A 14,677-nucleotide genomic window follows, 5' to 3' on the forward strand; every position below is an offset into this window, starting at 1 on the left:
TTTTCTATGTTGGGGAGTAAAGATGTTAAATAAGCTCCCCCCGAAAGGCTTGTGAGTTTAATCTCATTTTATTACTGCAGTTGGCTATTTATTTGTGATCCCAAGAAAAAGTAATAATTTGATCATGGAGTAATCAATCTTCCTTAAAACACAGCCTCTCTAAATAATATATTTTAAACACAAAGGTATACATGCCAAAACACATATATATTATTTTAAATGAATGTGATCATAATGTATCTAAAATTTCCCCTTCATTTACGTGGTCTTTGCTTTTTTGTTTCATATCCCTATTCATGTTTAATAAGGTGGCATGTGTCTTTCAGTACTTTCCTCAGTCCTACTATACAAGCATATAAAAGTAGCAACAGCTACAATATATATGTATATATGCATAAATATAAATATACATACATATATGTATATGTGTGTGTATATACAATGGCTCATTTTTCCTTCCTATTTGCTTTATACAAATAAGATCGTATTAAACCTAGTTCTCTCTGCGGTTTACTTTCCTAATTCAATGATACCTCATGGATATCAACTTACATAGCCTTAAATCACTTCTAATGATCGCATAATATTTCATGGTGAGATGGTATCGTAACTTATCCAACCACTTCTCTACTGACCGGCATTCATTTTTGTTTCCATGTTCCTCACCCGATGAACAACACTGACAAATACGCTTTTAAATTCATTTACAATAATGTGTTTATCCATATTTCCATGAACATACGTATTTTAACATCAATGAAATAAAAGATACACTATTTCACATTCCACATTTTTTGGTCAACATTGAAAGTTATTTTCTGATAGCCTCAGAGTCTTTGGAACCACGTTGTGTGAGCTGCATAAAAAACAAGACACTCGCTAATCAACAGTGAAGGGTTGTCTAAAGGAAAACTGGCTCATCTAGTCAGCAGAATGCTTGATGCTTTTAAGACGTTTTAGCAATAACATTTAATACACTAAGTATTCTTCATCAGTAATCTCTTGAACAGGGTTCATCTCATTGATTATTACTACTTGTCACCAACTGCTGCTTTAAGTGTTTCTAAGTACAATTTATAATCCTACATCTGTATTCTACATATGTTTAAAAACATGTCATTCGACAGAAGTGTGATTTGTTCACTCAGTTGTGTACTAAAGAGGGCTTCGTAGAGTGTTCGCCCTGGAGGAACTGTTCAGTGTGATCCCCAGAGGAGGGTACTTCCGCACTGATTTTAGGCAGAGGCGCCTCTCCAGCCTGAGAACTCTAATGGTGACTAGTGCACGAGTCATCAATGGAGAAGTTCTTTCATTCCTTGTATTTAGAATGTTCGCACATATGTGATTTCCCATATTTATTTCATTCTCATTGTTTCTCTGGTATAGATACTCAAGTTCATCCAGAGGCTTTCTCTGGTTAAAAATTTTCCAACATTTAGGGTTTCTCCCCAGAATGAGTTTTCTTGGGAAAAGAAAAGTTAGATCTGTGCTAAAGGCTCTTCCTCACTGGTCACATGTACAAAGTTTCTTCTCTCCCACAGGAATTGTCCTACGTGTATAGAAGGTTGGCTATATAGCTGAACTTCTGCCCACATTCATCATATTCCTAGAGTTTCCTGGTGTGGGAATCTATTCATGTTGGTGAAAGGATGAATGATGACCTTCCCAGTGTTTACATACATGTAAGTGTTTCTCCCAGAGTGTTTGCTCCTGTGTCATTTAAGAGATGATCACTGTAGAATCGTCCACACTAAATAATGCCAAAGGGCTTCTCTCTCCTACATGAAATCTGGTATATATTAAGCATTTAACTGAATTCTTGTTCACATTCATTTTATTTACAGGAGTTTCTCTTCATTATGAATTACCACGTGTCAAGCCAACGTTGGGCTGTAAGGGAAACTTTCCCTTAGTACATTCAAAGAGCACCTTTCAAATGTGGATTCTCTGTACCACCGTGCCATTAGGTAGTTGCTTCCTGCAAATATCCTGCATGAAAATCATATGTCTTCGTTTTTAAGTGCATTTTCCCTGCCTGGACTCAGGCTTTAGTAAAATTATCTTTCTTCCTGCCTTAGCAACCCTGTTGCTCTCACTGGAAAATTACTCAGATTCGCAGAGCTGAAAACCCAATTGTAGGAAAAGCGATAATAGCTTGAGCCATCCTCAATTCCAGTGCAGACTGCCTGAAAGACAAGATGATAACTGAAAGACAATTAAAGGAAGAATACAATCAACACACAGAGACCAGCTGACTGATTGCATCTCTGTACAGCTTTCTGTGAGATATGTCAACAATGGGTGAATTCCAGAGCCATATCCTTGAAGGCCACTGATTCTTGTGACTGTCAAGAACCCAGCAGCCCCCTGGTCTTCCTCTGTCTAGCCCCTCCTAGGGACAGAAAAAGCACTAAGTAGGCAAAGCAGCTGGGAAACAGTGGAAAAGACTGTGAGGCTGAGTTACCATGAAAGATGCTGTCACCACACTCTGGAGCTCAGAGCTTACCTTTTCTCTTAAGAAAAGAAGCTCACGTTGGCTTAGCATTCCCCTTATTGCTAGTGAGATCTGAGCTTGTATTCATGTGTCCTCTTTGGTAAATTGCCAATTTTTTCTACTGAGTTTTCCCTGTCTCTTTTTTCTTTTTTAAGGTTCTTAGCATATTATACATATTATCTCCATGTCATAATGAAGATGCCCCCCCAATTTATCATTTATCTATTGTCTTTGTTTGACAATATTGCCTTTAAAAGCTTAAAATTTTGGATTGATTGATTGGACCCTCTTTTCTTTTATAACTTCTGCTTTTCCACTTTGGTTAAGCCCCGCCTCCAACATGCCTACAGGATTTATGTGGTCTTATAAGTTTTTTGTCAAATACCTTTATTACTTTATTTTTAGTATTTAATTATCTAATCCAGGTAGAGTTGTTTTTTATATGATATAATGCAAATGAAGGTGCCCAACTTTATATTCTTCCACACAGATGCCCAGTTACGCCAGAACACTTTGTAAAGCACCCTATTATCCTAAATTAGAATATCATACACGTCGTATATCGAATTCTCATGCATACTAACATCTTTCTCTGGATTTTCTACTTTGTTCCACTGATCAATCGCTATATGAATACAATTTGTTCTGATTATAGAGGCTTTACATTAAATTCAGATATTTAAGAAATTAAGACTTTTCACATTCTTTTTCATACTTCTCTTAGGTCTGTATTTTTCCATATAAAATTTAGTATTACATTATGCAATCCTCTCTCCCAATCCAACCCTGATGGCAGTTCTATTTGAACTGCATTAAATTTATATATTAATTTGTAGGTATCAGAGATGAAGAATAGGAGGGACTTTTCCATACTTAGTCTTTTCATCCAAGAATATGGTATATCCTTCTATTTGTTTACATCTTCTATCTGTCAAAGATGGATTTTCAACAGATAAATACTGTTTTTCTTAGTGATTAATAAGTATTTTGTTGTTTTTGTGCTATTGTAAATGAAATGTTCCCATTTTCATATTTATGTGCTTAATGTAAATATAGAGATAAAATGACTAATTTTCTTTCATGTATGTGACACCTGACCTCCTCTTACATATATAATCTTATCAATTCTAGTATTTTTTTTTTTTAAGATTTTATTTATTTATTTGATAGAGACACAGCGAGAGAGGGAACACAATCAGGGGGAGTGGGAGAGAGAGAAGCAGGCTTCCCGCTGAGCGGGGAGCCCGATGTGGGGCTCGATCCCAGGACCCTGGGACCATGACCTGAGCCGAAGGCAGACGCTTAACGACTGAGCCACCCAGGTACCCCTCAATTCTAGTATTTTAAAATTAGAATCAGTTTGGCCTCTCATTATAGCTTTCATATATATAATTATAATACATATCCTATAATAAAAATCAGCAAAAGGTTACTTATCATCTTCTGTTTTCTACTGTTTATACTATTTCATTTAAAGAGCATTCCAAATCAGATTCCTGGTTTTAACTGAAATATTTCTAGTGTTTCTTCAATTTATTTTTTTAAGTGTTTCCTCAATTTGAAAGTAAAAAATGTCTGTTGGTAGTATAATCTATAGTTTGTATCATATTTAGGTCTTTATACACTAACAACAAACTATCAGAAAGAGCAATTAAGAAAGCACCTGGGTGGCTCAGTCGGTTAAGCATCCAACTGTTGATTTCGACTCAGGTCATGACCTCAGGGTCCGAAGATCGAGCCTTGCATTAGGCTCTGTTTGGGTGTGAAGCCTGCTTAAGATTTTCTCTCCCCTTCTCCCTCTGCCCTTACTTCCCCATGTGCTCTCCCTCTCTCTCTAAAAATAAATAAATAAATCTTAAAAAAAAAAAAAAAAGTTCCATTCACAATTTCATCAAAAAAGAATAAAATACCTAGGAATTAACTTAACCAAGGAGGTGAAAGATCTGAAATTCTGAAAGCTGTAAGACACTGATAAAGGAAACTGAAGACACAAATAAGTGGAAAGATTGTCCATACTCAAGGATTCAAAGAATTAATATTATTAAAATGTCCATACTACCCAGAGCAATCTATAAATTCAATTTAATCTCTATCAAAATTTCAATGACATTTTTCACAGAGATAGAACAAATAATCCTAAAATTTGTATGGCACTACAAAAAAAACTCCAAATAGCTAAAGCAAACTTGAGAAAGAACAAAGCTAGAAGCATAACACTTCCTGGTTTTAAACTGTATTAGGAAACAGTAGCAATCAAAACAGTATGGTACTGCCATAAAAACAGACACACGGATCAGTGGAATAGAATAGAGAGCTCTAAAATAAACTTATCATATTTGGTCAATGAATTTACGACAAAGAAGCCAAGAATATACCATAGGGAAAGGATGGCCACTTCAATAAATGGTGCTGGTAAAACTAGACAGACACATTAAAAAAAAAAAGAAAGAAAGAAACTGGACCCCTATCTTATACCATACATAAAAATCAACTCAAAATGGATTAAAAAAACTTACATTTAAGACTTGAAACCATAAAACTCCTAGAATAAAACAGCAGGTAAGTCCCTTGACATCAATCTTGGCAATGACTTTTCGGATTTGACACCAAAAGCAAAAATAAACAAGTGGGATTACATTAAACTAAAAAACTTCTGCACAGCAAAGGAAACCATTAACAGAATGAAAAGACAGCCTAGAGAATGGGAGAAAATATTTGATAAGGGGTTAATAACCAAAATATATAAAGAACTCATGCAACTCAACAGCAAAAAACCAAATGTGATTAAAAATAGGTGGAGGAAGTGAATAGACATTTTTCCAAAGAGGACATGAAAAGGTATTCAACATCACTCACCATCAGAGAAATGCAAATCAAAACCACAATGAGAAATCACCTTATTAGAGTCAGAATGTTAGAATGGCTATCATCCAAAAAACAAGAGATAACAAGTGTTGGCAAGGATGCAGAGAAAGGGGAACTCTTGTGCGCTGTTGCTGCGAATGCAAAATGGTGCAGCCACTTTGGGGAAACAGGATGGAGGTTTCTCAAAAGATTAAAAATAATTCTACTTCACTTGGCTCTTTTCTAGCTTAATTTTTCTAGTTTTAACTTTTTTGTGTGAAAAACACAAAAGAGCTCATGAAAACATTTATTTACAAAACACTGTGTTTAAAAATAAAACGAATATTCACATGCTAGCAAAGATACAGAACACTACCAACACCTGAAAAACTCACTCTGCACCTCTCCCTGATATCGTAACTCTCCCCTCGGTAACCACTATCCTAAATATCCTGCCAATCATGACCTCCATTTTTAAAACCACTTATTAAAACCACTTATTTGTGTATCTTTAAACAATATGCCTTTGAATTTTTCCTGGCTTTGAAATTTAAATAAATGGAATTATACTGAATGGCTTCTTCTGTGATTTGCTTTTTATCCCCCTTCGATTTCATGTTTGTAAGAATCATACACACTGCTGCATGGAACTGAGCCTCCTTCATTTTACCCTTTTCTGTCATTAATGAATATCTGGATTATTCTCATTTTTGCTATTATAAGCAATACGGTGGCCCACAGCCAAATCCCACAGCTGTTTTTGTATGGACCATAAGCTAGTAATGGTTTTTACGTTTTAAATGAATGAAAAATATAAGTATCATTCTTACATCCTTTTTAACCTCAAATGAAAAGTGTCTCTTAATGGGAACAATTAGCCAGTCATGTCTGGCGTAATGACCGGTATTCTTTACATTTTTTTAATCCAAGTAATTTTATGCCCAAAAGTTACATTTTTCAACTCTTTTCCCTCATCTTTGCTATTTAGAACAAGTTGTTCTTTGTTTCTTTTCCTCCTTGCTAATTGGGAAGTATGCAGGTGATGTGTTCTTTAGATCCTTAGCTATCAGCAACTTTCCTTCTTTCACCAGAAGAGAGGTAAATGCTCTCTGGGACGGACACAGGATTCTTGGATGTGTGAAATTTTATGTCTGCCTCCCACGTCCAGTGTTACAAATGAGAAATCTGATGCTAGTCTAATAATGTTGTTTTGGCAAGTACCTTTGCTTCTTTGTTTGCTTTGATTTGAGTGTGGTATTTTGTAAAATTTATACTTTATGTTGAAGATGAGGGTTTCTCCCAGGCTATGCCTAAGTGCGGGGTGTTTTCCAAGTCGTCTCTCTATCAGTTGGATAAGCCCTTCCAAATAGGAGGCTCAGGTCTTTTTTGAGCTCAGGAAAATTTCTTCCATGTTTTGTCTACTATGTCTCTCATCCTCTATGTCTTTTCCCCTTATGTCACCTACAATTTATATTTTGGGTCTCCGTCATGATTTTTTGTATATGTTTACTCTATCATTTAAGAATTAGTTCGGCTCATTTCTTATGCTTGACCTTCTAGATCACCAGTTTGAGTCTCAACAATACCACCTTTTCCTCTTCAATTCCTCTACTGAAATTTTTAATTTTTAAAATCAACGTTTTTTTTGTTTGTTGATTGGCCTAAGAATGTCTTTTTAAAGCCATACTTGATACCCTCATTTGATTTTTCATTTGCTTCTTTTTGTCATTCAAGTTGTCATCTGTTTGTTCTGCTTTTTTGTAAGGCTCTCTGAGATGTGGTATTTCCCTGTTCACTGGGTCCCAGTCCATTCCCGGGTGCCCATCTTACAGGACGATAAACATGGCAGTCTCTGGTCCCATGGGTCCTCACTTCCCACTGCAGGCAGGCTGAGATTCCAAGAGAAGAAATCAAGAGGAAGTCCCTCTGCTCCCATTCTCCCTGCTCTCTCTTAGCCCTCTCCCCTCAGAGAGGATTCCACTGTCTGCATTCCAAAATCCATAATCTAAAGGCCCAGCACTCCACCATTTACTACATTCAGAGCCCAACCATGACGACTCTCCCTCCACTAAGAACACAAAAACCACCTCCCCCCCACTTCCACCTGCCCTACCCAACCACCTGCCCCCCCCCCCCCGCCACTTCCACCTGCTATCTCTGAGCACTCACCAGCACCAGCCCTCTGCAAGGGTACCGACCAAACATCAGGCCCCACCCACACCTCCCTACTCCCAGTCACCATCCCAGCCAACTAGAGCAGATGGCTTTTAGCTGGAAGTGGAAGGGAAGAAAGAGTCTTTCAGTCTACCATCTACACAGAGCTCATATCAACTACTTTTGAAATTTAATAAAGAAATTAAATCCTCCAATAGAATTAACACTTTCTCCAACCCTTCCGGGGGGGGGGGGGGGTCTACATGTGAAAAAAAAAAAATGGTCATTTTTGTGTTATTAAAATAGCCATATAATGATATTACAAACGTTGTGGAGCTCATATACCTTTCTCTAGTTCCACTGGGAAAAGTTCCAGCTTTTCTACACGCTTTTCAAGTTCATACTCGGCAGAAGCAGCCACGGGGTCCACTTCATCGTTCCTCCTGTCATAGTCTTCATTGGAGTATGTGCTGAAAACCTGTAGTAGGAGGTCAACAAGAAGATGATAATCCAGAAAGATGGCTTAATTAATTTAAATAAAAAACCTGCTAAGTATCTAAAACTATATAAGTTAAAGATTTTGACCAATGCATTTCTTTGAAACAACTGTTTTATCTTTAAAATCAATGAAGGGGGTGCCTGGGTGGCTCAGTCGTTAAGCGTCTGCCTCCGGCTCAGGTCATGATCCCAGGGTCCTGGGTTCGAGCCCCACATTGGGCTCCCTGCTCAGTGGGAAGCCTGCTTCTCCCTCTCCCACTCCCCCTGCTTTTGTTCCCTCTCTCGCTGTCCCTTTCTATCAAATAAATAAATGAAATCTTTAAAAAAATAAATAAAAAAAAATAAATAAAATCAATGAAGATGTTAAGAATTAAGGAAAACTGAGTCAGAATAAAAATAACTTACATTTTAAAATGTATGTCATTCTACCACTTCAGGGAGACAACAGTAGCCAGAGGATATATTATTTGAATAGCAATATTCATTGCTTTTTATGGAATCTGAGTATACCATATTAGCTGCAATGCTCTGCTGGTTCCTGATGAAACTATGGTAAAGGACCTTGAAGCTACTACCTAAGCAAACACCCACACTGAATCCGTTTCATGCTGTGACCTACACAAGCCCCGGTGTTGTGGTGTGTCGGTACTATAATTATATTTCAATCACAGAATCACTGAAACTGACTTCTATACTGTACCGAGCTGCTCGCTTTGGTAGCACGTATATACTGGACTGAGCTGCATGAAGCTCTCATTTGTCATCTCTTATTTAACTTGCATGTAGATCCATATTAGATTCTCATTGAGCCTTTCCATGAAATGACTATCAAAATATTGCTCAAGAGCTCTTTCTGACCTAAATCATTCAAAGGATTACTACTAAATATGGTCTTCAGATGTGGCCGTAAGAAACCTGATTGCCCTTATTTCTGCTGAATTTGTTCTATTTGAAAAGTAACTGGAAACAGGTATACCACCCCTTACTTAATTCACGGAGGAATATCTAAAAGAAAGAAATGCATAATTCATCAAGTCCAATTAACATGTATAATAAAAACTGACATTTTTTATTAGATTTAATAAATATTAAGTATCTAAACGGTGCCCGAAAAAACTCTGTAATGTCCTCAAAATCTTAAAATCTAGGAGAAGTTTTTTTTAATATACATAAGAAGCTATAATAAAAAAAGAAAGCAGAACAGAAGGTCAGAGATGAAAGAAATCCAATCTATTGCCTATAAAGCTAGTCCTGCTGGTCCAGGTGCGTTTTACATTCTTATTATTGGAAAACTGGCAACTCTCGTATGCTATATATGGTAACCTATAAACCAGGAATATATGTTGTATATATTAAGGAGCAGATGTAGTGTGGTATAAATTTATCAAAATCATGTCATTTATAATATTTGTACCAGGATGAATACTGTTTTTCTTCCTGACTTTCAATATGTTTTCATGGCCTCAAGCCACTCATTTGGTCTCTACCACATTTCCCCACCATAATAAACATTACTGCATCCAAAGGCGTATTTCTAAACTATAGGGTTTGTACCTTTCTCTATGTCAGACATTGTGCTGGACCTTGGAGAAGGTATGGTCTCAAGTAGCTCACAGCTTGGTAGGGACACAGAAATCAATGTAAACAAACACAGTATAATGCGATACCTGTTGTAACAGAAGAATATGCCAAGTAATCTTTCTTACTTGCCTGAAAAAGGGAAGAATTTCATGAAGGGCAAAATATTTGAGCTGAATCTTAGAGAATAAACAAGAATTCATATATTTGAGTGTAGAAGAGATAGAACGCACATTTCAAATATAAGATCTTAGACAAAAAAATCCACATCTATATCCATATCTTTTATAAAACACAGCTGAGTGGACTACAAAGCAACATGCCTAGGTGAGCACACTTTAACAACACACAAAAAAAGTTAGCTGGATCTGGAACTTACGTGTCCTGCAAACTACTGGCAGATATGACTGGAAATTATTCCACTGATGTTTGCTACTTGTCTACATCTGCTGAAGGTCCAAGAATATATATGTGACTGTAGAACAAAGATTTAATTGATATCCATTCTGGAACATAGCTCAATTTTGCTACCACAGAATAAGTGAATAAATAAATAAATGCATGTGTGCATACATGCATGTGTGTATGTGTGTGTGTAAAACATAAGTATGGGAGAACTGTTTCAAGTAAATTAACACCTTCCTGACTTTTTTCAGGATCCCAAAACACTCTGCTATCAAGTGTTCTTCCTCAATTGGGCTAGTTTATAAAGTTCATTTGGGGGTATCCTGAAACTAAATAAAACAAATAACTGTATGACTCCATATTGGGAAATGGTGTTTTAAATAATTTTTGAGGTATCTAGCAATCAGAGGACTATAACACTATTTCATTCTGTAGAAAAGAAATAATGTAAGATACTTTTCATCTTCAGCTTGCTCATAGTCTGGTAAATTATGTGAGTACACAGGAAAAACCTATAAATAACTGAAAAAGAAAAGCCAGACTTCATTAGGTGCAGATTAAGCTATCATTTACTTGGAGAATCCAAAAGATTTAACATAAACATTATTAGAACCAGTAAGAGTTCCATAAAGTAACAAAAAAATTATTAAAACCCACAATAGTTTAGAAAGTATAACAGAAAAGGTCAGAAACACAAAATATCCAGGAATTACTAATTATAAATGTGCAAGGATATCCTTCTCTATAAAATTTAACTGAAAAATACAAAAAGCCCTAAATATGTATAATGGCATACTATGTTCCTGGATAAAATTCTTAATATTATAAAGGCATCTACACTCCTAAATTACTGTAAATGTTAGCTTGCCCCAATTTAATTTATGAATACAGGGCAGTCAAAACCCCACTCAAATTTTTCATGGATAACGAACTGTTTGAAAAGAATAGGATGGAATCAGACCCTATAAGATATCAAACATACAATAAAACTTCATTTTTTAAGGCAATGTAGTTTGGGCCCTGAGGTATATCTATTTTTGGATTCTATTCTGTTCTGTTCCTCTACTTTTCTACTCAAATTAGTTAGGGTGATCTATTCAATAAATAGTAGGGAAAGAATGGGATATCTGCCTGAAAAAAAAAATCCTATTTCATATCAATAACAAAAGTAAAATTTCAATGGGTTAAGAACAAAAAAAATTATAAATTTTAGAAGTGCTAAAGAAAATATGGGACAATGTTTAATCAGCTAGATAGGATGTTCCTACAAAGCCATAGATCCTAGAAATCTTAAAAGAATAAGCTATGTGATTAAAATTCAATGCTAAAAATTTCTAGACAACAAAATATACCATAATTAAATTATAAGAAAAATCAAATATTAGGAGGAAAAATTGCTAAATATCAAGATGAAATATGAATATGTATAATATACAAAGAACTTCACCACTTCAAAAAACTGTATGTGTAAGTAGGAAAAAGGAAATTAATTAGAATTCAACAAAGAAATATTAATGTTCAATAAATGATGTAAAGATGCTCAGCTTCATTAAAAATTAAGCACATGTCAAGTACAAGGAAATACCAGGTATTCACCCATAGAATGGTTGAAAAAAAAAAAAAAGACTAACATCTAGTGTTCGTGAGAATATAGGAAAAAGAATACTCTTGGAAAAGCAAGGAAAAAAGCATATTTTGAGAACAGCTATCAAGATTTTAAATGTCAATGCCTTTGACCTAATAATCCTACATACATGTATTTATAGAGATATTTGCAAATATCTTGCAAATATGTACATGCAAGAGAGTTCATCACAGCACTATTTGTAATAGCCCAAAGCTGGAAATCGCCTAAATGTCCATTGATAGAGAAGATGTCTTACTAAATTATGATACATATGAATATGTAATTTTATGCAATGATTAAAAAGTTCTATCTCTGCTGACATGAAGGACTCTGAAATATACATATTATTAAAACAAAAAAGTACACTGCATATATGTCTATACATCCATATCCATACCCAAATCTTTATCTATCTACCTATCCATACATATGTGTGTGTGTGTGTATATATATATATATATATTCCCAATTGGTATGAGCCCAATTTTAATCTAATTTAAAGACCTCCTAAATTCTCTAGCTCTGTAGCTCTTGCCTCAGTGTCCTTATTCACAAAACGGCTATTATAATAATTACACCTATCCCATAAAGTTACTGAGAAAATGAAATGAGATAATCCATGTAATCATGCTTGGTTCAATGTGGGGAAGAGAAAACTTTCCCAGGGTAATATAAGAGATAACACTACTACTTCCCCAGATACGTACACTCATCTCATACTCCTGTTTATAAATAAGTTTTGAATATTTCATCCACTATGATGCTTAATGTCCCTGAAACCAAAATCTATGTAACTATCTTGATATTATAATATAGATTGGCCTGCCAAAATCCCTACCTGCGTCCAGAGCAATGCACTATCACTCCACAATGGCTCATCACTTGCCTTGCTTTGTTTTGCCTTGACCAGGAAAAAAACCTCAGAGATAAATGACTGAGGTAAATATTTCCCCTTTCACCAATATGATCTTGACCCTTTTAATATTGTTACAATAGTTCTACCAATTTTATTCATATTACCATAAATGCTTTGCAAAAATATGGATAGCTAATCAAATAATAATCAGAACCCAATTATAATATTACTGGAATGCAAAAACCTCTAAAGGCCAACAGCATCCTGGACCTTAATATTCAACACCATCAAAATCAATCAATCTATCTATCTATCGATCGATCGATCGATCTATCTAGTTCAGTCACCTTGACATTGTTCCTGTGTTATTTCACTGAGCACTGTTAAAATTTAAGACTTCTTTTTTCAGAGCCAACAAGTGGTATTCTGTTCCTTCATCAAAGGAAACAAAACAAGACCTTATCCCTTGCTTTGCAGCAAAGGCAGGCTTTTAGGGGGAACAAGCTTACAAATACAGTTAGCAATGACATTTCTGACCCAGTAACCCAAGGCTATACAAAACAAACAAAGTTAAAATTAACTTACTGTAAGATTTTAACTAAGATTATTCTTTTTCGCATTCCTGGTGGTTTGAGCTACAGCACTTTTTCAAAACAACAGCAACGCTTTTTGAACAATAAGGGAAAAAAAGTATTTCCTTTACTTCCTTATGACACATTTTCGTTAATCAATGCAGGTCAAAATAAATTCAGAATTTTATGTAAATACTGACTGGAAGGAATCTCCCACAACGTTTCCACAAGGTCTCGGTTCCACCTGCTGTCTGGTTCCACTTCATCTTCCGGACACAACGAAGAGGGAAAACGTTCCAGGTTCTAGCACACTGCGTTTCAGATGCCGTCTTGGCACAGCGTGCTCCCAGGGATTAGCCAAGCGCTCACATGCTTGCACAAACAGGCCCCACTAATCACAAGCTTCCTCAAACAGGACTCGAACCCACCTGCACATGATTTTAGTGCCTCTGCTAAAAGTGACTCTAAATCAAAACTAAAACAAAGCATGGAGAAGATAATCCATATGTTACAGTCTGGAAGACAAATATGGCGATAAAGCATTCACAGAAAGGTGCAGCATCCTGATGGCCTTCGAGCGATGGACCACCCCAGCTTTCCTTTTCTTTCCCCAGAACCAAGAGCCAGTTCACTGACTTATGACAGTGAGAATGAGCGTTTCTTGAGTGCCTAGCCTGTGCCAGCGAGTATGTTAGGTTTTTGCTGCAAACTGCTGTAAGCCAACCTGGGAGTTCACAATTATCAGGTACTTGGGGCAAACATCCCAAGTCTCCCAAAGACTCTAAACAGGTGAGGGTTTTCTGCTGCATACAAATACATGGAAGAGAAGGAAGGTGAAAAAACAGACTCACAGTTCTATCTTGTAAACTCAGTAAAGTCCTAGATTTCTGTTCTTTGGTTTCTCTGACAAGGAACCTGCACGAAGGTACGTAAGCAGTTATGACAATATTCTACAGTAGATGTGTCTAAGCCTCTATTAGAACCACTCAACAGAATCCTACCTACCACAGAACAGAGCCAAATGAGTGCTGAAGGTAGGTGTTACTCCAAAAGCTGTTACCTTGCTTGCCTTGCCTAATTCAAAGTCCGTTAACATATTTCTAAGGCCAATCCATATATGTGCAACATCATTCATTTCACCAATTATTTGTAACATCCTTAACATTAATAAATAACATTAATAAGCCTCTTGTGCAGATTTAAAGCACCCAATTCCGAAGTGTTGACTTCTAATTAGGGTCTTTCAAATACTTCCTAATCCTAGAATGAGGATTCATGACCAAAATGCCTGGAATGTTAACTAAAGGCTCCTAAAACAAAATTCTACCCATAAATACTGTGATGCATTTGGCGAAGTAACTGCAAGTAAATTACAGACAGTATAAAACTTAACACAAATTATCTTTAACCCTTGTACCAACTGATCCAGTAAATAAGGCAAGAAAGAGTAAAGAGAGCGCATACTTTTTATATTTTTACATGAGAAATCCAAAACTCTGAGAACAGTATACATGGTATACGTAAGGATAATTAATAAAGACAAAGTCTATAGGAGCAAAAGATGTATTTCACTGAATGTAAGCCTAGTGTTTTCAGGGATAACTAAAGAACAGGAAGTGAAAAAACCAGCACACTCTACATAAGGGGAA

The 14,677-nt window shown here is 36.0% G+C and overlaps 1 protein-coding gene across 12 annotated transcripts in view; it reads right to left on the reverse strand.

Moving 5' to 3' along the window:
- The window catches only part of PPP1R9A (protein phosphatase 1 regulatory subunit 9A), a 297,335-nt gene that overhangs the window by 134,362 nt on the left and 148,296 nt on the right, over positions 1–14,677 (reverse strand). For all 12 annotated transcript variants that reach the window (XM_032402107.1, XM_032402108.1, XM_032402118.1 and 9 more), the window contains exon 3: positions 7,838–7,970. In XM_032402107.1, the coding sequence (XP_032257998.1) occupies positions 7,838–7,970 (133 nt within the window). The remainder of the gene's footprint in view (positions 1–7,837; positions 7,971–14,677) is intronic.

This window comes from Phoca vitulina, unplaced genomic scaffold (genome assembly GCF_004348235.1).
Source record: "Phoca vitulina isolate PV1807 unplaced genomic scaffold, GSC_HSeal_1.0 scaffold4, whole genome shotgun sequence".
In the NCBI taxonomy this organism is placed as follows: domain Eukaryota; kingdom Metazoa; phylum Chordata; class Mammalia; order Carnivora; family Phocidae; genus Phoca; species Phoca vitulina.